The sequence below is a fragment of the Nilaparvata lugens genome, chromosome 5 (assembly GCF_014356525.2).
Source record: "Nilaparvata lugens isolate BPH chromosome 5, ASM1435652v1, whole genome shotgun sequence".
Classification (NCBI taxonomy): Eukaryota; Metazoa; Arthropoda; class Insecta; order Hemiptera; family Delphacidae; genus Nilaparvata; species Nilaparvata lugens.
Genome location: NC_052508.1, coordinates 66,872,021 through 66,896,116, shown reverse-complemented (window position 1 = coordinate 66,896,116; position 24,096 = coordinate 66,872,021). Strand labels below are relative to the sequence as shown.

The following is a 24,096-nucleotide window of genomic DNA, read 5'->3' as shown; positions in this document are numbered from 1 at the left end:
ATTCTAAACAATGGATCGCTCAGTGGACTGCTAACCCCCAAAATCGCTCATCGCAAATCGCTTATCGGACGTAACCATCTGACATTAAACAAACCCCAAACCCCCTTGCAAACTCAAATTGGAAGGGTCACTAGGTGAGGCCTTTGGGGGGCCGAAAATCTTTTGGCAACCCCCCTCCCGTTTCAAAATCTTGGCTACGCTACCGAAAGAATAGCCTACATCTGTGTTCATGTAAGCATATTAAAACCAATAATGAATTATACATCTGAAGATTTAACTTAGGATTACTCCTCTCAAACCGTTCCCCTCAAGGCATCGCATACCAAGAAATGACTATGGAACTTTCAGCTGTCTAAATGCAATGCCAGTAGGCAAAACTCAAAAAGAACAAACAAAATGTACGATTCATATAGTGAGGTCTACGTTATAATGGCAGTGTTTGATTAGCAATGGTATTGCTATCCTTGTCTATCATTCAACAAAGCGGATAGAGCTATCTCTTTCTCGCTTTGCTCTGTTGCCAGATCTTTGCTCTGATGAGAAAACTGCGTGAGGTCTACTGTTCACAGAACTACTAGTATCAAAAGTACTTGCGGTGGAGTATAAAAACAAAGGATTCATGAATGATTTTATTCATTACTTAAAAAAGTAGAACAGAGACAATAAAGGCCTACTACACTCAATTAGTGTCACAACATTGACATACAATCCCAATTAGACGCAATAAATCGATGAAGTTAGCTATTTCGATTGACTTGTGGGCCAACAAACAATAAGGGACACTTCCAGAAACATAATTAGCTTCTAGGATTTGTCCAATAGAAGCAATCGATAGGCCTATGAGATCAATTACAAAGGCTGGGTTGTGCCACAGAAAACGAAATGAGAATTCCTTTTACTTTGTGGTTGGGCAGAGATGTGACTAAAGAAATTTAATGATGATGGTGTAGGCTTCTAGAAATAATTGTCACTGATGTGATGTGGGTTAGAGACAGGTTTTAAGAATTGGAAATTTGGGGCATTAAATAAAAGGCGTGAAAGAAGAAGGTGCACTTTTCAAAACAAGATGAAATACACGCCATTATATTTGTAAAAACTTCACTTATAAGACCTATACCGAATACCACTTATTCTTGTAGTAAAATTTACTTGTGTATAATTGGAAATATAGAAAGACAGAGGTGTTTAGAGGGTATTTATTAAAAAAATTGTTTAGAGAGTATTTATAAAAAATTGTGGGAGAGGCAAGCGGAAGAGCAGAACTAGATGATGGAGGTTGATTGATTGATTGATTGAGTGCTTTATTTATGTAGATTATATTATGTAGGCTACTGGCTTATACAACTCGCATATACAATAGCTTACAATACAGTAAGGTTTTAGATGAAATAATTACATTATATAAACTAGAATAATGATTATTGAACTGTAAATGATAATATGAAAAAGAGGAGCAATTCGGAATTACTATAGAAAATATTGTTTTGCATCTACATAAATTGGTGGAGCTTTGAACATAAATCAATATTCATTCTCTGAGAGAGAGAGAGAGATTAGATTAGATTTCTTTATTTATGTATGTTACAATAATTACTGGCTATACACTAATTTACATTAAATGACGATATTGCTAGTTATTCAAAGAATTTTACAAAGAATAAATAATTCATCAATGAAATTAAAGATTGAATGCAATTAAATAACGATAATAATAATGTGATGTAACTTCATAAATTGACGGTGTTTCAACAAATAATTATTGTCGATGAGAGAGAGAGAGAGAGAGAGAGAGAGAGAGAGAGAGAGAGAGAGAGAGAGAGAGAGAGAGAGAGAGAGGAGAGAGAGAGAGAGAGAGGAAGAGAGAGAGGAGAGAGAGAGAGAGAGAGAGAGAGAGAGAGGAGGATGATTGAGTACTTTATTTATGTAGATTACAATATATACTGGCTTATACACTTATACAATAGCTTACAATACAGCAAAGTTTTAGATAAATACATAACATAAACTAAGAAAATAATTATTATTAAACTGTACAATTATATGAAAAAAATCAATTTGGAATAACTGTACAAGATAATATTGTAATGCATCTACATAAATTGGCGGAGCTTTGGACACATCAATGTCCATTCTTTGGAAAGAATACTGTATAAAAAATATCCTTCCCAGTAACTCTCTACCAAAAGAGAGAGAGAAAGATGAAGAGAAAGATAGCAAAGAATCAGAGATGAATGTTTTCGAGTATCCGGTTGAAGGTTTCTGCTGATTTAGCCAGGTAGACCTACTACATACAAGTTGAAAACTAAACGGACAGATTAGACGTGGATGGGCTGGCATGGGCGGTTAGTTAATAGCGGTCAACCAAAACCACATGTTATGATTTTGAGAACTCAATTCTCTTACATTATCATCATCATCATCATCATCGTCAAGATTGCTTCTCTCATTTCTTCCATTATCATACTATACTCTCCCCGTGTGTTACTTCTATTCTTCTTCCTCCGCTACTGATTTCCTTCCTTCTCACTCTTTCGTTAATTCATCTACATTATTCATTCTTTTCTACCTCTTCCTCCTTCCATTTTCCTCTACATCTTCAATCAATACTGCTTCTCTCATTTCTTTCTTCCATAAGAAGAAAGAAAGAAAGACACTCCATGTCAAGTGTGTTCAAGACACGCCATGAAGATGAGAAAGAAAGGCACTCCATAAGGGAAGTGCCTCATAACTGCGAGGTTTCAATTTGTCTAGTATATGAAAATAACCTGAAAGGTTCTGTTCAATTAGGTTTCAGAGGTATAAGGGAATTTTGGGCTTTTAAATGTCAATATTATATGAAATATGTTGATAATATATTTTAAATAATAAACACAAATAACGAAAATTAGAAATACTCGCACAATTGAGATATCGCACTTATGAAGAACACCTGTGTCAGTCATGCCTCTTCTTCCACCATTGTTCTCTGAAGGTTTACAAGATTTATGAGATTCAAGATTAAGAGACTACAAAATTAATTTGTCTAAATTTGGAAGAGGAATAGCACACGGTTACCTTATTTTTCTCTCTCCCTATCATTTTGATGATGTATGTACTTATTGTATGAATCAATAAAGAATAAATAAAGAGACAACAAAATTCTCGTACATATGCAAGTTTGTGGATATTGTGACGAAGATAAAAAATATCACATTAATATGTTGAGTTTGCACAAAACCATACACAAGTTTTGTATCTGAGACAAAACTATAAAGTAATAAAATAAGATCCCATATAGTATATTTAATATTTAGTTTTTCTCTCCCAATCATTGCTACTTTGTGAAAATTATAAATAAATAAATCGATAAAATTAAAGTAATAATAATGTGAAATATTTCTTCTATGTTTGATTTTGAAGCATCAAAGTCTAAAAATCTACGTTGTGAAAATAATTAAGGACTGAAAATTTTGTGAAGTGAACAATTACAAGACTTAACCTATTTTTTCCTTCTACTCTTTCGTTAATATTCTTCTACATTATTCATTCCTTTCTACCTCTTCCTCCTCCCATTTTTCTCTTCATCTTCAATCAATATTGCTTCTCTCATTTCTTTCTTCCTTAAGGGAAGTGCCTCATAACTGCGAGGTTTCAATAATTTGTCTGATGTAACCTTATCTAAATTTGGGAGAGGAATAGCACAAGGTTACCTTATTTTTTCTCTGCCTATCAATTTTGGTGATGGTACTTGTTGAATCAATCAATAAAGAATAAAGGGTCTTTTCAGATTTAAAGAATTTGTGCCTCTCGGCTACTGATATTCAATGCGCTTCTACCGTATGATCCGTTTCCCTCGTTCAATTTCCTATTCAATTTCAATTTCTTATCAGTTCTAACATGTATGCTGTTAGGAAAAAATTCAAACTCGTTCCACAGTTTGAAAGAGAAGAGTTGTCCATTAAATAAATTAACTGAAATTGATCGATTTCTTCCACGGGATGAAAAAAGTTCTAGAGGCAGTGTCGTTTTTAACGTCTCCTCCTTGCACTATTATATTGTTCTGTGTTTTATTATTGATTGTGACGATTCACTGTTGCGAAGCTTGTCTTTTTTTAGCAACTCACTTAATGAATGAAATTTGATGTGTTTTGATTTGGAAGAATCTCATACAAAATATGTAGATTGCTGCATTAGAGAGGATCTGAATGAAAATTGTCTGTATTTGCTCTAATAGAATCAGTCAACATCATTCATCATGACGATTGACAATGACCAAACAAACCTGAAAACAGATGCGAACTTCCAGTAACTTAATGACAAATCAAGAGCAGAGACTGGAAGTTGGAGCACACAATCACTAAAAGCGTAACCTGAGATTTCAGAACTATATACGCCCCGTTTCGGAAAGTCAATTTTCTGACTCCAGCTGTTTAAAGTCTAGAACTTACCAGCTAAATCCTTTAGACTATTACTTGAGACAACCTAAGTATGTTAAAAGACGACCTGAAATTATACGAAGACTGAATATAACGCAGAAACAGTTAGAGAGAATGGAAACAAAATAAAAGAAACAGAACGTAACTCATATAACAGTAATGAACTTTCATTCTCTTTCGTTACATTGTAACAGCAATGTTTCTGGGATAGTATTGTAAATCTTGCAGAATTTACATAAGGCAATCTATGGAAAATTTACGATGAATTTAAATCAATTTAGAAACATGAATGAGCAAGAACACTGAGGATGGATAGAGAATCTATGAATAATAATCATTATTCAGGCACAAGTTGATTATATAAGTTGTTCAGGAACTCTGTTCCAACCAATCCTACAACATAATATTTGCTCAGAAAGTAATAGAATTTTTCACACTTTCGCAGACGTAGAGTCGTGTCAAACTCATGTCATGTTTTATTCCTGAGGGGAGTTGTTAGAAATGATAGAAACAAAGGAGTGTGAGAATTCAAGTTGATGACTTCATCCTTAAGGATTGTTCCTTTTCTACCTGATTAGAACCTGGAAACACCTTCCCGGAGGCTATTTGTATCCATCTCAATAGGATGGAGTCAATAATTAACAAGTTTATCAAGGGGGAGAAGAGAACGAACACTGTGATACTCATGATGAAGAACAGTGAAAAGAATTGATAACCAAATAATTTATAAGTAATGATCTGTAAGCAAACAATAAATTAACTAATCAGCCTGAAGCGAATCCTTTTCTTATCAGAGATCAGTTGTAGCATGGTACATGACTATGTATATTAGGATGATATGCCTAAATTGCCCATGCTATTATAGTAACTATAAATAAAATAGGCATTTTGTTATGTTTTATGATCGAATATATGATTATAGTAGGGTCCACGTTATAATGGCAGTGGAGAAAGATAGCAGAACAATGTTGCCGATCCTCTGTCTTCAATAGACGGTAGTTGGTTCATTGATGCAATATTAACTGTTAATTCTCGTTAAAAATAATCAATTATATTTTATTGAGCAAGAAATTATATTTTTAAATAATTTCATAATGAATTTTCATGATTAAGATAAAATATTTTGTTAATTGATTACTAACTCTACATTGTTAAAAGACAATCTGGCAACAGAGCAAAGCGAGATAGAGATAGCGCTATTCGCTTTGTTGAATAATAGACAAGGATAGCAATACCATTGCTCATCAAACACTGCCATTATAACGTGGACCTCACTATAGTTCGGGAAGCGGTGTTCATGATTAAAGCTAGTAGAGACCTAAATTTTAATGAGATAATAATTATAGAGATGATGTAGGTTGATTTGAATAATGATAATCATCAATTATTCCGATTATTCACGGTGAATTAGTATTCCTATATGTTGTTAGTTAATGATTTAAATGCATCTCGAATACATAATAGAGATGCATTCAGTTCGTTGAAAATGGACAATCCAAACCAATCGTTAACTGTAAATCGTTAATCGTTAACCGTTAACCGTTGATCGTTGATCGTTAATCTTTCGTTAATCGTTAATCTTAGAACTACTTTTTCCAATTATAAATTCACTTTATTCTATCACAGAATCAGTTTAACATTTTCAAATCAAGAAGCCCATGCAACGCACACAGCAACAGACAGACGGAAGAGAAGTCTAGCTAAAAAATCTTGTGTGGCGCACTCACACAACTTTCCTTGCAGTTATGAAAATTGATCACCTGACGCTAGTGTTCACGCGCATCTCAAGTCTACTATTCAAAGATCTAAGCCAGCTGGTGACAGGACAATAACGCTGGATACACACGAGATCTGCTATCTCTTCTTAGTGAATGATTTAATAGAATCAACAGTTGCCAACAGTTTGCAATTGAATAACCACATTTTCTCAAATTTCAAGCTTATTTTCAATTTTAGGAGAAAATGTTACTGGACATTGATTGTAAAGGTCTTCAAGCTGAATCTTTTCCACTTGAAATTTCTTGTTTAAATTGTTTCTGAAGCCTGATAATTGGGAAACTAAAATCCAACTTTGCATGGATGGGGAGCTCCTGATATTTTTACAGATATGGGACTTGTTGCAGTAGATAGAGCTTATCAATGACTATTTTAGATATAAATTTGATCTAAATCGTTGGAGCCGTTTTTGAGAAAATCGCGAAAAACTCTGTTTTTGACAACATTTTCGCCATTTTAGCCGCCATCTTGAATTTCATTTGAACAAAATTGTTCGATCCTTATATTGTAAGGACCTTAAGTTCCAAATTTCAAGTCATTCCGTTAATTGGGAGATGAGAAATTGTTCGATCCTTATATTGTAAGGACCTTAAGTTCCAAATTTCAAGTCATTCCGTTAATTGGGAGATGAGATATCATATACACAGACGCACATACATACAGACCAATACCCAAAAACCTCTTTTTTGGACTCAGGGGACCTTGAAACGTATAGAAGTTTAGAAATTGGGGTACCTTAATTTTTTTTTGGAAAGCAATACTTCCCTTACCTATGGTAATAGGGCAAGGAAAGTAAAAAAGTAGTCGTCATCTATCATCATCATCCCTCTCACTCATTACCCACGCACAAGCCTAAGAGCTTATGTAGGCATCACCCTCAGTATTATTATTATATCATAATTAAAACAGGCATATTATATTATAAATATTACATAATTTGACATGAATGCCAGACATTTCTTAGAGATCGAGACAATTATTGGATTGAGAAGCTCAAACATTTTCTAGTAGCAGTGGTAATTGTCATGTGAAATCCCCTTCCTATTGTGGCGTGGGACATCAACGAAGAACGTACTTCCATTTATCATATAGGACGATCAACATTTTTTTCAAATGCCGTAAATTGTAATCACCGTAACTGTTACAAGGGTACATTATTGAACAATGAATTATTAGAAGACTAGAACCGAATCTATTGTTAGCCCAATGTGTGTTACAGGACCTAATTATAGCTTCATCTCTAACCCTTATTCTCCTATTTTAACTCACTGTCGCTACAATTCTCTAATTGATTTATTGTATCAATAGCAATAAACACAGTAGTTTGTATTTCAAATTAAATATGACAGCTTTGGGGATTTTTTAATTCGATCAATGTCGGATTCAATGGAAATTATGATATGGATCACATCAGGTTCACAATAATAAGAGTAAATATTATCAGTTATGAATGCGGGTTGGTGTTAGGGTCCTCCTAGGACCTATTCTATTATTCTATGGTGAGGTTCACGTTATAATGGCAGTGTTTGTTCAGCAATGGTATTGCTATCCTTGTCTATCATTCAACAAAGCAGTATCTCTTTCTCACTTTGCTCTGTTGCCAGATCGACTTTTCACAATGTAGAATATTAATTAACAAAATATTTCATCCTTATTATGAATATTCATTATGAAATTATTGGAAAATATAATTTCTTGCTCAATAAAATAGGATTGATTATTTTAAACGAGAATGAACAGTTAATATTACATCAATAAACCGGTATCAGCTACCCTCTATAGAGGGCAATGACAAGACGGAGGATCGGCATCGTTGTTCTCATATCTTTCTTCACTGCCATTATAACGTGGACCTCACTATAGGACCTATTCTATTATTCTAGTAGCTAGGAGTTGAACAGTTGTTACACCACTATACCACAAATCAATGTCGACCATCATGGGCGGCTCTTGCTTCAGGCGCCGAATTAAATAAGAGTGAGACCATATTAGGCGTTTTTCAGGCGCCAACCAAATGTGCCAATCGAAGAGCTTCCTGCTCTGCCGGCTCGAAAAAAACCTGAAATATGGACTCAAGGACTGCAATGGTTTCTGTCATCAAATAAAAATATCGGGGCACCGTGTTTATCGGATGGGCACGTTAAACTGTCGGTCCCGACTGAAGTATGACAGTCGTAAGGCCCATTGACGGCTTAAATTATATATTCAGGCGGTGGGACCTTCCCGCAAGGGACTCCCCACCAACAAAAAAGCCATACGAATTTTTTTATCGGGGCACCGAGCTTCGCTCGTTATTTATTTATTGATAAACAAATCACAATTCTTTAAAATGATTGGGGAAGGACTAACAGGGCACAGCCCAAAACTGTTTCTTCCCCAAATTTTGATTTATACATTATAAATAGTCAAAAAAGTAGGACGACGAAAGTCTCAGCTGTTCTTCCAAGGATGAATTATCCGTTTAATGTCGTTCAGCGAGTTTTCCCAGGGATGAGACCTAGTGCAATCGAATTTTTATATCATAAACCCACTATGCTCCAAATTTCGTGAAAATCGTTGGAGCCGTTTTCGAGATCCGTTGGACATAAATAACCAGATATAAAAATAACCAGATAAATATAAACTATATACAGCAATTGCTCGCTTAATATAATAGGATAAAAGAATAATACCTTTATGTTGTCAATAGCACTATATTATATAATTATTTTATACCACTTCATAGAATAATACTGCTTGCTGGAACTGTCCCTCAATCTCAGACGCATAGTCTTACTGGGGGAATTCCACTCAATCAATAATATTATGTTCTTTGTACTGATTTTGTAAAAATGTGATTCTTATTTCAAGATTCAAGATTCAAGATTTCAAGATTCGTTTTATCAACCATCAGGCTACAATTATAGCATTAGGCAAGTCATAATACATACTTTTAAAAAGTAGTCTTCACACAATTGAACAGAAAATCGATACAAATTGAACAGATAAAGCATATCTACATTACATAAAATACATTCAATTCAGGTATTCAGGTATTCCTCAAGTGAGTAAAAGGCATTATTTTTCAGATAACTGTATACAATTTTCTTAAATTTGTTTGGAGGCAGATTCCTGGTTGTTTGAGGCAGTTTATTATACAATATGCACTGTTGGAAAGTATGGACTCATAGTTTTAGTGAGTCTTATTTGTGGTGCTACAATGTTCCTACTGTTTCTGGTATTATATGCATGGTAATCTTCATGAATGGAATTTTTTTCTGAGTTTTTCTTGACGTGAATTAAATTGGAATAAATGAAGAGAGATGGAAGGGTTAGTATACCCAAATTAGGGAAATGTGGTCTGCATGAATCTCGCTGTGTTAGTCCTAGGATAGCTCTAAGAGCCTTTTTTTGCCATAAGAACACTGTTTTAGCATGGATGGAATTACCCCATAGACGCACACCATAACTCAAATGTGAGTGGAAAAGCCCAAAATAGGTCAATATGAGTGTATCCAAATTCACGCAGCCTCTCAGTTTTCTCAATAAATAGACTATTTGAGATAATTTTTTTGAAATGTGGTCAATATGTGTGTCCCAGTTCAGCTTGTAGTCCATATAAAGTCCAAGAAGCTTGACCGGTTTAATCAGGCCATTACTTAACTTGTCTTTGAGGGAGAAAAACAATATCTCAGTTTTATTTTCATTCAATTTCAGTCCATTGGCCCACATACCACGTCCTGGCCGTAGACAGAGCATTGTCAAGTTTATTCTGTACTCTTTCTATCAATGGGTCTGTTGCAACAATTTTGTTGAATATCAAATATAATTATGTACATGTATTGTATGCCAAGTAGAAATAAACGAATTGAATTGAATTGAATAGTCCTAAGTTACTTCAAGTTAGCAAAGATCTAGGGATCCAGAGCTACATCCAACTGAAAAGTACAGCTCTGGACAGAAAACGATGAAAAGCTGCCTACCAATCAAATCATTGAAGCTAAAGAAGAAGATATAGACTACACCACAACATCATGGTCTTATTCCTTTATTATGGAGAAATAACACAACATCTTTTCCCACACAATCAAATCACCCTCATCCAAATCAAATCTGTATCTGTGCCAAAAGCATAACACTATTCCTCGAAAACACTCATAGTTCTTTCAGCCACCGATGTTTCAAGTTCAATTGAGTTTGTTAGATTGCGTCTAAATTTTATATTGCGTCTCTCGGTGAGATAAGAACAAACTGATCTGATTCCTGGAATATGTGATGTGATACGGAAAAATTCTAGTCTTGTTTTATTCTCCGTTGAATGGTTGGGGAAGGTAAGCTTACAATACGAATTCCTAACAGATGCATCTCTACTAAACGTGCTGCTGCATAATTTCCCCAAAAGAAAACATCTCTTACTCGGGGCGGTTTATAGCGAACCACTCTACAACGCCCTGCTACTCTAATAGCTCTCGCATTCACTCACGCACCCTCACTCACATGCTTTCATGACAGAAAGGCAAAAAGATCTATAATATATAGTGAGGTCCACGTTATAATGACAGTGGAGAAAGATAGAAGAACAACGTTGCCGATCCTCTGTCTTGTCAATGCCTTCTATAGACAGTAGCTGAGACAGGTTTATTGATGTAATATATTTACTGTTCATAATCGTTTAAAATAATAAATCCCATTATATTAAGCGAGCAATTACTGTATTTATATATCTGATTATGTTTATATCCGGCTATTTTTATAACTGGTTTATTTATGTTTAACGGAACTCGAAAACGGCTCTAACGATTTTCACGAAATTTGGAACATAGTACGTTTATGATATAAAGATTCGATTGCTCTAGGTCTCATCCTTGGGAAAACTCGCTGAACGACATTAAAAGGATAGTTCATCCTTGGCTGAAACAGCTGTGGATAGTAAAAAAGTAGGTATGTGAGAAATCAAAATATCGCATCCCCGAAATTCATAAGATGACGTATAGCCAGCTGTGAAATATGAACAAAATCATTTTAGAGAATTGTGTTCTGTTTATCAATAAATAAAAATAACGAGCGAAGCTCGGTGCCCCGATATTTATATTTTATTGAGTAAGAAATTATATTTTTCAATAATTTCATAATGAATTTTCATAATTAAGAAGAAATATTTTGTTAAATAATTATTAGTTCTACATTGTTAAAAGACGATCTGACAACCTTGCAATGCGTGAAAGAGATAGCGCCATCTGCTTTGTTTGAATGATACACAAGGATAGCAACACCATTGCAAATCACACACTGCCATAATAACGTAGACCTCACTATATAGTCGTAGTTTTCATGATAATCTCAATTTTTTCATTTCTATAAATGGAGACCTTTTTCCTTGACGAAATAATTGACCGAGCGAAGTGAGGTCTAATATTCAAGTCGACGGTTTGGCATTTCTCTCAATGTTTAAATGTTCAAATGTTTGAATGTTTATAATTATGTTGCGCATTTACGGTGAAACGCGGAAATAGATTTTCATGAAATTTGACAGGTATGCTCCTTTTTTAATTGCGCGTCGACGTGTATACAAGGTTTTTGAAAATTTTGCTTCTCAAGGATAATATAAAAGGAAAAAGGAGCCTCCTTCATACGCCAATATTAGAGTAAAAATCAGACTATAGAATTATTCATCATAAATCAGCTGACAAGTGAATACACAGATGTGTGGAGAAGCCAGTCTATTGCTGAATTTCCATAAGGTCTATAGTTTCAATCAGATACTTGTGGATGAGAATATTGTGTGAGGTCTACTGTTCACAGAACTACTAGTACATTCCTAAATAATTAAGTTTTCTAGTTTTGTTTCAATTTAAACGTGGACTGTGACTACGCCCCGTTTCGGAAAGCCAATTTTCTGACTCCAGTCTCCAGCTGTTTAAAGTCTAGAACTTGGCTAAATCCCGAGCTCGGAAACCAGCCCTTAGTATACATTAGGTGGTCTATTTGAATACTAGACTGGTAGTTCTGTGAACAGCAGACCTCACGCATCATTCTCATCCACAAGTACCTGATTGAAACTATAGACCTTATGGTAATTCAGCAATAGGCTGGCTTCTCCACACATCTGTGTAATCACTTGTCAGCTGATTTATGATGAATAATTCTATAGTCTGATTTTTACTCTAATATTGGCGTATGAAGGAGGCTCCTTTTTCCTTTTATATTATCCTTGAAATGCAAAATTTCCAAAAACCTTGTATATACGTCGACGCGCATTTAAAAAAGGAACATACCTGTCAAATTTCATGAAAATCTATTACCACCTTTTAGGGTAGTCGGGACCGACGATTTTTCGTCTCCTCCGAAAGACGGGGTGACCGTATCTATGTGATTGTGCTATGGTCGAAAGTATTGAATTTATTACTTCTATTATTATGAGCTGGAGACTATCTTCATCAAATCTCTACCTTATTTAGGCATGGCGAATAGGACTCAACATTTTAAACCCCAGCCTTTAGTGAAATCCACATTATGATTAAATTTTGCATTTCAAGGATAATATAAAAGGAAAAAGGAGCCTCCTTCATACGCCAATATTAGAGTAAAAATCAGACTATAGAATTATTCATCATAAATCATCTGACAAGTGATTACACAGATGTGTGGAGAAGCCAATCTATTGCTGTATTTCCATAAGTTCTATAGTTTCAATCAGGTACTTGTGGATGAGAATACTGCGAGAGGTCTACTGTTCACAGAACTACTAGTATATTTCAGTGAACAACTTACCCTGTATTGTAGCGAAACGTCTCATATTATAGCACGACACTTGCTAGGTATCTAACGTTACTCCAAACCTTATAACGTTAATACCTATATTAGTGAACGTGGACATCACTATAGTAATTGATCATTCATTGATAAAACCTTTTCAGTTCATTGATACTCATGAAATCGTGAGGACGCTTAAAAATGAATGAATTTTGTAGGCCCATTAAAAACGTGAAAACCAATATCCCTTGAAACGATACAAGATTGTCCCAGGACCCTATACACTGTTACAATGATAAAGTGTAGACCAGCTAATGGATTTTCGCTTAAATTATCGCCTCTGGCTCAGTGGCTGCCCTTTCAGCTAAGAGACAACAATCACATGATTCTAGTTTTGGCCTGAAACGAGTCACGTATTCTGCATGCATCTAAATGGAATCTTGTCCATAATAAGCTGCGATTGGAATCTTATGTTTTTCCCAATGTTTTTTAAATCTATGAGCCACTTTTCCAAACGTATGTTGATGTCGTGCTAGTTTCATATGTTAGTGTTATGTTACTTACGTTATTAGTGTTATAGCTTTTACTGTGGTGCTAAATATGTTGTTATAGTGAGCTCCTCGATATAATGGCAGTTGAGAAAGATAGCAGAGAAACGTTGCCGATCCTCTGTCTTGTCAATGCCTTGTATAGTATAGACGGTAGCTGATACAGGTGGACAGAAACACCCTCATCACAGTATATTATGCCTATGTCTATTCCCATCTATGCTATGGAAATATCTTCTGGGGTAATTCAACAAACAGTTCTAAGGTATTTTTATTGCAAAAAAGATTATTAGAGTGATTTTCGGGTTGAGACAAAGAGACTCATGCAAGTCTGTTTTACAAAATTCTCAGATTCTCACCTTGCCTGCAATCTACATTTATCAGTTATAAATTTTTATTAAGAGTAATATCAATAAATTTCAATTTTGCACAGAGAGACATAATTACTCGCAATCAACATTTGCTGTTGTATTCAGTCCATAGACATGCGACATATGATAAGAATTCCTCTTATTCAGGATTAAGATTATATAATAAATTACCTGAGACCATTCGAAGAATCGAATCTCTAAAGCTCTTCAAGAAATCTGTGAAAAGAATCTTAGTTGATAAAGCGTACTACTCGGTGGTAGAATTCAATTAACCATAAACTCTGCACTCAAAATGACACAAATTAAAATGCTCACGTTTGCTCTATTTTTAGGACTAAGAATAATGATAGACCTAATAGAGGATACACTTGTAATATAATTTTTTATATACTGTTACTTTTTATTTTACCTGTTCCTGTTAGAAATCTTACTTAGTTCTAAGGATGAAATTATTTGACAAATTACCTATCAAATGCGAGTATTCCCAATATTATGATGTAATGTGATGAAATAATAAATAAATGAATAAATAAATAAATAAAATAATAATATATTTAACGGTTCATTCTCGTTTAAAATAATCAATTATATTTTATCAAGCAAGAAATTATATTTTTCAATGATTTCATAATGAGTTTTCATAATAAGATGAAATATTTTGTTAATTAATTATCAATTCTGCATTGTTAAAAGACGATCTGGCAACAGAGCGAAGCTGGAAAGAGATAGCCCAATCCACTTTGTTGAATGATAGACAAGGATAGCAATACCATTGCTAATCATACACACTCCCATTATAACGTGGACCTGAATATAGTTTCACATCTTTGGGGGAAGTGTTATTGTTTTGTTTTGATTTAGTTTAGTTTAATGTATTTTATCGTGTGACCTTCTGTGAAAGGGATATAAAGATTTGTCAATTTTTCACTGAAATTCAGTTTTCTAATTTGACGAATTAACGAATCGTTAGAGTTGAAGTCGATTCTCTGGTGCCGGCAAAGTGATCGTAGAGATTGTATGCCAACTATGAATTCTATCTATGAGTGTAAAAGTTTTGAATAGTAGAGTTTTTCTACTCAAGACGACTGAATTTCGGACTATGTGTAACCTTATCTAAATTTGGGAGAGGCATAGCACAAGGTTACCTTATTTTTCCTCTCCCTATCATATTTGATGATGTACTTATTGTATGAATCAATGAAGAATTAAGAAAGGAGGAGGAGAATGTGAGATTAAAAAAGGGTGGAAGAGAGATAATAAAATAATGCTAGAAGAAGGATTAAATGTTCTTGTGCGAGTAATAAGGCTGGAGAATGAGATCACCGTAGATCATAGTCAGCTTTATTACTTGATATCCTAGGCGTGAAAACAAGGTAGTAAAACGTGCTTAGACTATTAAATTGAAGGAAATAAATCGATAAAATTTATTGAAAGTTTTCCAGAGCTTTGTAACAATTATTATTAGCCTACGAGTATAAATTATCATGTCCACCCTCACATTTCCTGAGAGAAGTAAATGAACTTGAAACTGAACAAGAGTAATATATAACATATAATACTGATAATATAATATTCAATACTAAATAGTAGCCAACAGAAACACAAATCCAAGTTGGTTTTATCGTCCCTACTTAAGGTAGGCGCACACAGATCGTCATCGGACGGACGGCACGATTCACGTTATAATGAGGTTCACGTTATAATGACAGTGTTTGATTATCAATGGTATTGCCATCCTTGTCTATCATTCAACAAAGCGAATAGCGCTATCTCTTTCACGCTTTGCTCTGTTGCCAGATCGTCTTTTTACAATGTAGAGTTAACGAATAATTAACAAAATATGTTATGCCAATTATGAAAATTCATTATGAAATTATTAAAAATATAATTTCTTGCTTAATAAAATATAATTGATTATTTTAAACGAGAATGAACCGTTAATATTACATCAATAAACCTGTATCAGCTACCGTCTATAGAAGGCATTGACAATACAGAGGATTGTTAACGTTTTTCTCCTATCTTTCTCCACTGCCATTATAACGTGAACCTCACTATAGTAACATGGTGACAAATCACTTGAGTACTGTACTTTTTAGAGCGTCAGAGCTGCTACAGTGTAAAATGTTTCAATCCGAGGATAAGTACTTGCATTTTATAGGTGAATAATAAAACGAGAAATGAAAATCAAGTTACAAAACTGATTTCCATGTACGTGGAGTAGTAAAAACTTAAGGGCCATTCATTCATCACTCAGCGCGTCACTCACGTACTATCAAATAAAGCAGCGAAGAAATAAATAACGAAGGATCGTAGACACAAAAACATAATCTTACAGTAAGCCAATCTCGTTAGGTCATGTCAGAGGCCCTGAAATATTGATCAGTTGCGACCTGAGAACTCTGACACCAGACCTGAGTCAGCCAGGTCACTCGATATTATTATTATTATGCCAATCTCGAAAAATAAATTGGTCTTTATTTCTTCTCTGTTCACCTGTACAGCGGTTTTTCGCCTGCAGACCTACTACGTCGGAGCCGCTAAAGCTCAGGTTTTCCACTGTACAGACGTCTCGGACATGTGAAACGTTTAGGTGCGTACAAACTTACGTACATACTACGAGTATTTTTGTCCTTTGAACTTTAAACGTGAATTTAATCATTCATAAGATAAATTATAATTCAATGGAAATCAGAAATCATAAAACACATGAAACACCTTGTCATCTGAGTAAATAATTCCCACAGTCTGATGATGACCAATAACAGGTCGAAACGATCGTCACTACAAAAGTAAGTGCATTTCACTCCAAAAGTGTTTTTTTTTTTTCAAATTCAAGTTTAATTTTAACAGTGAAAAAATATGGATATGCAACACAGAAATCATATTTGAGTTTTTGTAGTGTACCCTTTCCGATCCCAACTCAGTTATACTCCGTACAAAACTACTTGTTCCGTTCTGTCTGACATCCCAAATATTCCCTTTATGCTTTTTTCTCTTCAATTACTTTCTCTATCTCTAATGTCCATATCTTCAATCCCTTCCTACTTTTATATCTCTTTCTGCAACCAACAGCTTCATTTGCATGTTTTACCATGATGCTCTTTACATTGGTCCATTCTATCTCAATGTCTTCTCCTGTTGGAGTATTCTGGATGTAAAGGTGCGTACAGATATACGCGCCGCGAACATGAGCAATTCACTTTTAATCAGCTGATGCCAAGCTTCTTATATCTGTATCTTACCGTTTCTGTAGAAATACAGATATAATCAGCTGGTTAAAAGTGAATTGCTCATGTTCGCTGCGCGTATATCTGTACGCACCTTAAGAATTCACGTGCTGCTGGCAGAGATACCTGATACTCTCTTCCTCCAACAGATACACTTTGAAAACTTCATTCCCATGGGTTGCATTTAATCGGTTGTTTTATCGGTTGCTCCTTTGCATGAAAGAATTATACAAAATAGACGCAACTGGTGCAGTCATTTGAATAGAATGCCACTTGAAGTCCAAAACTATAAACCTTCTGAAAAAGAGATATAGAAAGACCAAGAAAGAGGTACCGGAACAGGTTGATTAATAAACCTCCCTGAAATGAAGATGATGATGACAAAATTACTTTTTGGGAGGGACATGCGAAGCGGAGAAGGCATGCAGCGTAAGGGATACAACGGCGGCAATGTTGCCGTTCTGGACCGGTCAGCGTTCTCTAATTTCTAGTAAGTATTCAAGCGCTCATGTTAACCTTACGAAGTTTCCTCTCTGAACGCATTGAAACTGAGACTGAGTCTAATCCAAGGCGAATAGAGAAAGGTTTTCGAGAAAGATTTTCATGAAATTTGACGGATATGTTCCTTTTTGAATTTCGCGTCGACGTCTACATACGGTTTTTTGAAATTTTGCTCTATTCGCCTTGAGTCTAATCGACAAATTGTCAACTGCGCTTCTACCTATGACTATTCTTCACTGTAATTGGCTGATCCCCCTCCATTTCTCTGCGTCTCATATTCCTCCAAGTCAAAAGTAATTTTGTACGGGGTGCAGGGTGAATCCACACGATTGTTTCCCTGGCGTTTTCAGATGAGTCAGCTGAGCAGGAAGCTTTCCCATTGGCTGATCAACAACTGATTCCCGAACGCAAACACAATCAGCCAATTGAAGAGCTTCCTGCCCTTTGGACTTATTAGAAAAAAAACGCTAAATATAGGCTTCGCCCTTACTTCCAAATCAGAAATTGATGAAACTCTGGAAATATCATGAGAACTGTTGGGGGATACCATCGTGTCGATTGAATTGGAAATTAAGGTGAAATGTAAACGATAGTGTCAGTTCCACATAATTTATTTGAGCCAAACTTAACTTTCAACGCATCATCTTCAATTGTCTCTTTGATTAGTTTCAATGCACTAAGGCATCATATTCAGTGGTCTTTTTTGGTTGGGTTAGTGGTCTTTCTAACTTTATGCCTTAGTGCATTGAAACTAACCAAAAAGACTATTGAAGATGATGACTTAGTGCATTGGAACTAATCAAAAAGACAACTGAAGATCATGCCTTAGTGCATTGAAACTAACCAAAGAGACAACTGAAGATGATGACTTAAGTTTGGCTCAAATAAATTATGTGGAACTGACAATATCGTTTTAATTCTACCTTAATATATGGAGAAATTCCACAATATCTCTGTTCGTAATGTAAATTAAAAATTGGTGGATGATCTCTTGTGAACCAGGTAGGTACTTGGGTAGAGAAGTTTACAACTTGAAATTTTCATGATTGACCGAGCGAAGTGAGGTCGAAGATTCAAGTCGACGGTTTTGCATTTCTCTTTATGTTTATATGTTCCGCATTTACAGCGAAACGCAGCAATAGATTTTCATGAAATTTGACAGATATGTTCCTTTTTGAATTTCGCGTCGACGTATACATAAGGTTTTTTCGAAATTTTGCATTTTACGGATAATACAAGAGGAAAAGGAGCCTCCTCCATACGCCAATATTAAAAATCGGACTATATAAATCAGCTGTCGAGTAGATTATAAATTGCATTCAATGACGCATGCAATTCAATATCTCGATGTAACTTGGTGAAAAAACAGCTCTTGTGTGGACTATTAACTGCATGCCTCATTGAATGCAGTTTTTTGCACTATTAAATGAACTATTGATTGCATGCAATAACGCATGCAATTAATAACTAAAATAACATAGTATTGTCTCTCGACCTTTCTCTGCTTTGAACTCGGGCTGTCCTGTTGCCAGTATGTCTTGAAGGAGATTAGCTTTTGATGTTAGCATTTTTGATACACCAACCCCAACATCCATTTTAGTCGTTTTAACACCGATATCTCGCCGACACGACATACAGACAGGATTTACTCTGATGGAAGTATAAGAGGAGGCTGTGGTTTATAGCTGCGCGAGGTCTACTGTTCACAGAACTACTTCTTCTTTGAAGGTTGGCAATCATCAAGGCGATTTTTACTTTTGAGACCGCAGATCGAAATAGGTCATTATTGCTGCATCCAAACCAATCCTTGTTCTTGTCCTTGGACTTTCCCCTGTATAATAACTTGAAGTAATTGATATTTTTCTCCTCTCATAACATGTCCCACGTATAGCAGTTTTCTTCTCTTAATTGTCATAATTACTTCTTTTTCCTTGCGTATGCGTCTCATCACTACAGAACTACTAGTAAGGAGAAATTCCATATCTCTGTTCATAGTGTAAATTAAAAGTTGGTGGATGATCTCTTGTGAACGAGGTACTTGGCTAGAAAAGTTTACAACTTGGAATTTTCATATGAGAGAAAATTTGTTGTACTCACGTTGAAATAGAGCACAATCCGTTTGGTGGTCTTGGCACCGCACCGCTTGCGTCCGATACAACAGCCGGCGTCGTCACCGCACTGATGCAGGAGGGTGCAAGCTGGCAAGTACTGCTTGTTAGCACTCGGGTAGAGGTCGGCCACCCGAACCACCTTGGCTCGTGGCACCTTGCAAGCCCCCTCCCGAGACATCCTCAGGTTGTGTTGCATCGCCTCCTGGTGATCCGCACCTCTGCTGTTATCTGCAACAACAACAATTATGAAACGCGATCAATTTGTATGAAAAGTAGAAGAATCCGAGCTGAAATAAGTTATTAAAGTAAATGAAAATACGAAAAAGCGTTTGGTAAAGTCAATCGTCAATTATTGTTGGATGAGTTGATCAAACGAGGTTTTCCAATTCAATTTCGGACAGAATTCACCAAAACGAAAACTTGGTTTGAGTGTCAGTTGATTTTGGATGAACAATAGTATCTTACATCACAATGATGGGAAGGGGGCCTTTTGCAGTCGAGAATGATGTTTCTAGTCAAGGCGTTAGCCGAGCACTGCAAAAGACATTCACGTCCAAGTAACGTACTCTATTTTTTGTCATAACAATCTGAAGAAGAATAATTGAAAAATAGAAAACATTACCGGCTTGAGCTGAAGTTACTATAGAGAGGTCCACAATGTAAACAAAGTCTACAGAAAAGTTTTCTATCCAATGCTGACGTCACGATATGGTGATATGGCAGTAGATGTTGGCTTCAGAGGCTAGACTTCCCAGCGTGTCTATTCTATAACTGGTCTAAGGTTTTTGCAACAGTGTTGCTGTTCCTATTTCGGAAACTAAGAAACATACTCGACTGAAAAGAAAACATATGATTTTATTACAGTATAGTATGCTGTAATGAGAATCATATGTTTATATGTTCTACAATCAGCTATTTACCGGCTTGATTCCATGCATGTAAAACAGCTGATATTGAATAACTATGACAAAAAAATCATTACAAAATCAATTCAAAATCATCCGACTTTGAACTAACTGCCGCTCAAACCTAGTTTTCGTTATTGGTGAATTTACACCAAAGTTAATAACAAAATGTTAATAACTTGATCTTCATAGATTCTATTAGACTGAACGGAACTTGGCAACACGTAAGTTCATCATGTGTATGATAAGTTATTTTCAATCTAATAGAATCTATATGGATTAAGTTATTAACATTTTGTTATTAACTTTGGTGTAAACGCAGCTTTAGTCGAAGTCGTCAAGAGTTTGTACAGCGAGACAAAAAATAATCCTAGATTGCTCAGGCTTCGGTCAGTGGAAATTTTTATCAGTGTTGGTTTGAGGCAGGGTTGTCCTCTCTCACCAACTCACTTCAATATTTTTGCGGACGACCTTTGTAGGAAGTAGAAGCAAAACATTAACCTAGGTGTACAACTAACACACAATATTTTTCTGTCAATCCATCATGGTTTGCAGATGATCAAGTGATATATCAAAGGACAACCTGCAAAGAGTTATAACCTGCAAAAATACCAACTCCATCTCCTGAGCTCAGAATATGCTGATATGAAGTTTCCTTTCACAAAACAAAAGTGAAGGAGTTTCTGGGGAAGTCTCCAATACGTTCTAAAATAGTTCTCAACAACAGTTATTTAACTGCCCAGATATTCTTTCGGCTACTGTCTAAAGATGTGAGTATTAGTATAAGCAGTATAAGATAGTATAATCAGAGATAAATTATATGAGTACAATTTATGAGATATTGGCTCATAAGATAAATTAACATACTTCCTCGAGAAAGCTACTTGTAGCTATCATTGACGCAATCATGAATTAATTACAGTCTATATTAATAACAATTGATGACTGAGAACAATAATATTCATTTGAATATCTCAGTGATACTATAGTTAGTTACTGCCCACTCCCTAATTTATCTCATTTCATCGTCTACAACTCTATCCAGTGTATCTTATCGTATCTAAAGAATGCAATATATAGATTATAATGATGTGATGTAATTGATCCAAGCCGATGATAGAGAACAGAAAGATAATAAATCTCAGCCAATTAGAATAGCACTGTCAAATAGCGCTCTTTTTGCGGTTCTAATTGTGTAATGGGAATATAAATAACGCCTACACTTCTGGATTTGAAATCTGCAAAATAAAAGTCTATCCATAAATCTTCAACATATAACAAAGGAAAATATTTCCTTGTCTGCCAATAATAGGCTCTGAAATAATAAGCTTGATATAGGCATTAGGCATTCCATTTTCTACCGTATCAAGACATGCAATTTCTATTCGAACTTTATTTATCACCTTACAAGAATTCATGATAAGAAATACACTAGGACTTGAACATTAATATTTATTTTCAATGAAATAATTACGGTTCAATTAGCTTATTAATGCAAATTCATATCAGATTTGGTTTTGTCAAGATCCATAAACACATCCAATATTATGCATCTCTAGCATTGATTTTTATTCCATAATAGACTATTATTTTAAACGCGGAATATCTTTTTGGTGGAAAATATGAATATTTTAACATTATCTTTATTGATTGTTCAACTGCTCTTATGACCATATTTGGAATACTTGGGCGTGTATTGTCTCGGCCAATGGCAGTAGAGCTCAGCCGTGATTGGTCGACAGGCGACAGCTAATGACCAATCGCACGGCTTCGTCGCCAGTATAATTTTTTTTCTGCTCAGTGTTCAAGCATTCAGTTTACTAATAAGCTTTTCAATAAGTGTTCCAGATTGATAATAGTGTAATAACTGAAGTAAGTATATCAAATTGTTTTAACGGACCACTAACATATTTTCCTGTTATATGAAATATTCATGATTCGAATATTCTTATTCAATTCTCCAAAAATTATCAACACTTTCCAGTTTGAACGTTCATACATTATTGTACAGTGATACATCATAAACACTTGAGGTTTGAGATAAAAACATATTTCCTGAACACAGTACACTGTGAATTATCTATCATTATAAAGATAAAGTATTACAAAAAAATCGTTGATACATAATATTCTGGAATATAGTATGTATTGAGATTACATTCGAATATATAAATATAGCATTAACCTATTTTCAGACAATTTCTATCTAAATTTGGGAAGGAAACAGTTTTGGGTTTTAAGCCTGTTGTTCATTTCCCAATCATTCATAGTTGAGAATTATATTGTATCTATCAATGTATAAAATAAATAAATAATAAATAGATTATCATTGTTAGTATAGAGATTACATTCAAATAGATTATCATAACATAGTTTGCTTCCAAAGGCAGTAAAAGGTTGCTTTAGATATAAATATTCCTGGATATTAATTTATCGACCTCATAATAAGAAAATCGATTGCTATCAAATTTACTAGACTTTCCTGCCACAAAAGTCTAATAATTTATTTAGATTCTTGCCAGTTCACTACACGTACCCAAAGAGTAATTATTGAATGTATACATTCTGTAGTCAAGGAATGTCGAATAGATATTAATGTATTCTCGATACATTCTAAAGAGTTCAGAATGTATGCCTGTATACATTATGTACGTAACCTGATTACCCGTAGTAAAGTAAATCAAAGTGATAAAGACATTAATCTGAAATTCCTTCTCACGCAAATGTTAATTACTCAATTAACAAACCACTAATAGTGCTTTTATTTATACATAAATTACGAAGGTGTGGATTGAGCTTGGAGTAGAAGAGATTGGAAATGTCGTTTCTTTTTAGATGTCAGTGATATACATGTAATCCGACAGGTGGGAGATAACCGAGTTAATTATCACATAATATTGAGTTACTTATTCATTTTCTTCAAATGTAGACTGAGTTCCTCAATGAGACAATAATTTCCACTAGCGTGAAATGTATGAACTTTTCAAATCTGTTAAAATTATTAAAATTTTGAATGAAAAAGACTGAGAAATTTTCAAAATCCACTCTGGTTTTATCAGAGATTGACAATGGTGTAATAACCGAAACCGGTCTTTCTAATTATCAATAAAATCAGTGGTTTTTGACAATTTCTCAGTCTTTTTCATTCAATATGAATAATTACCACAATATCAACTTCTCAACTACACAAAAAGTTATTAAAATTTATCTCTATAGACTAGTATCTCCAATACATCGAGGTCATATATCTTATAGTCTCAGGATACATAGACCCATCCAACTAATTTATAGTGAAATTCAAGTTATGAAGTCATCACCTGATTATTGGCTTGATATACTTTTCTGTAATAAGACAAAGCAGATGGTAGTATCCTCTTTCAGCTACGCACTGCTGCAAAATCGTTGTATGCTATGAGGAAACATAGGTATGAAACATGAGGAAACATGAACTACAAAAATATTCATTCTCAATTAAATATAAAAATTATAATTAGATCATGAAAAATA

The 24,096-nt window shown here is 34.7% G+C and overlaps 1 protein-coding gene across 1 annotated transcript in view; it reads right to left on the bottom strand.

The window, feature by feature from the left end:
• The window catches only part of LOC111049558, a gene marked incomplete at its 3' end in the record, with an annotated part of 47,016 nt that overhangs the window by 5,304 nt on the left and 17,616 nt on the right, over positions 1-24,096 (bottom strand). Inside the window, 1 exon segment of the mRNA XM_039429120.1 lies at positions 19,671-19,912. Coding sequence (XP_039285054.1) covers positions 19,671-19,912 — 242 coding nt within the window.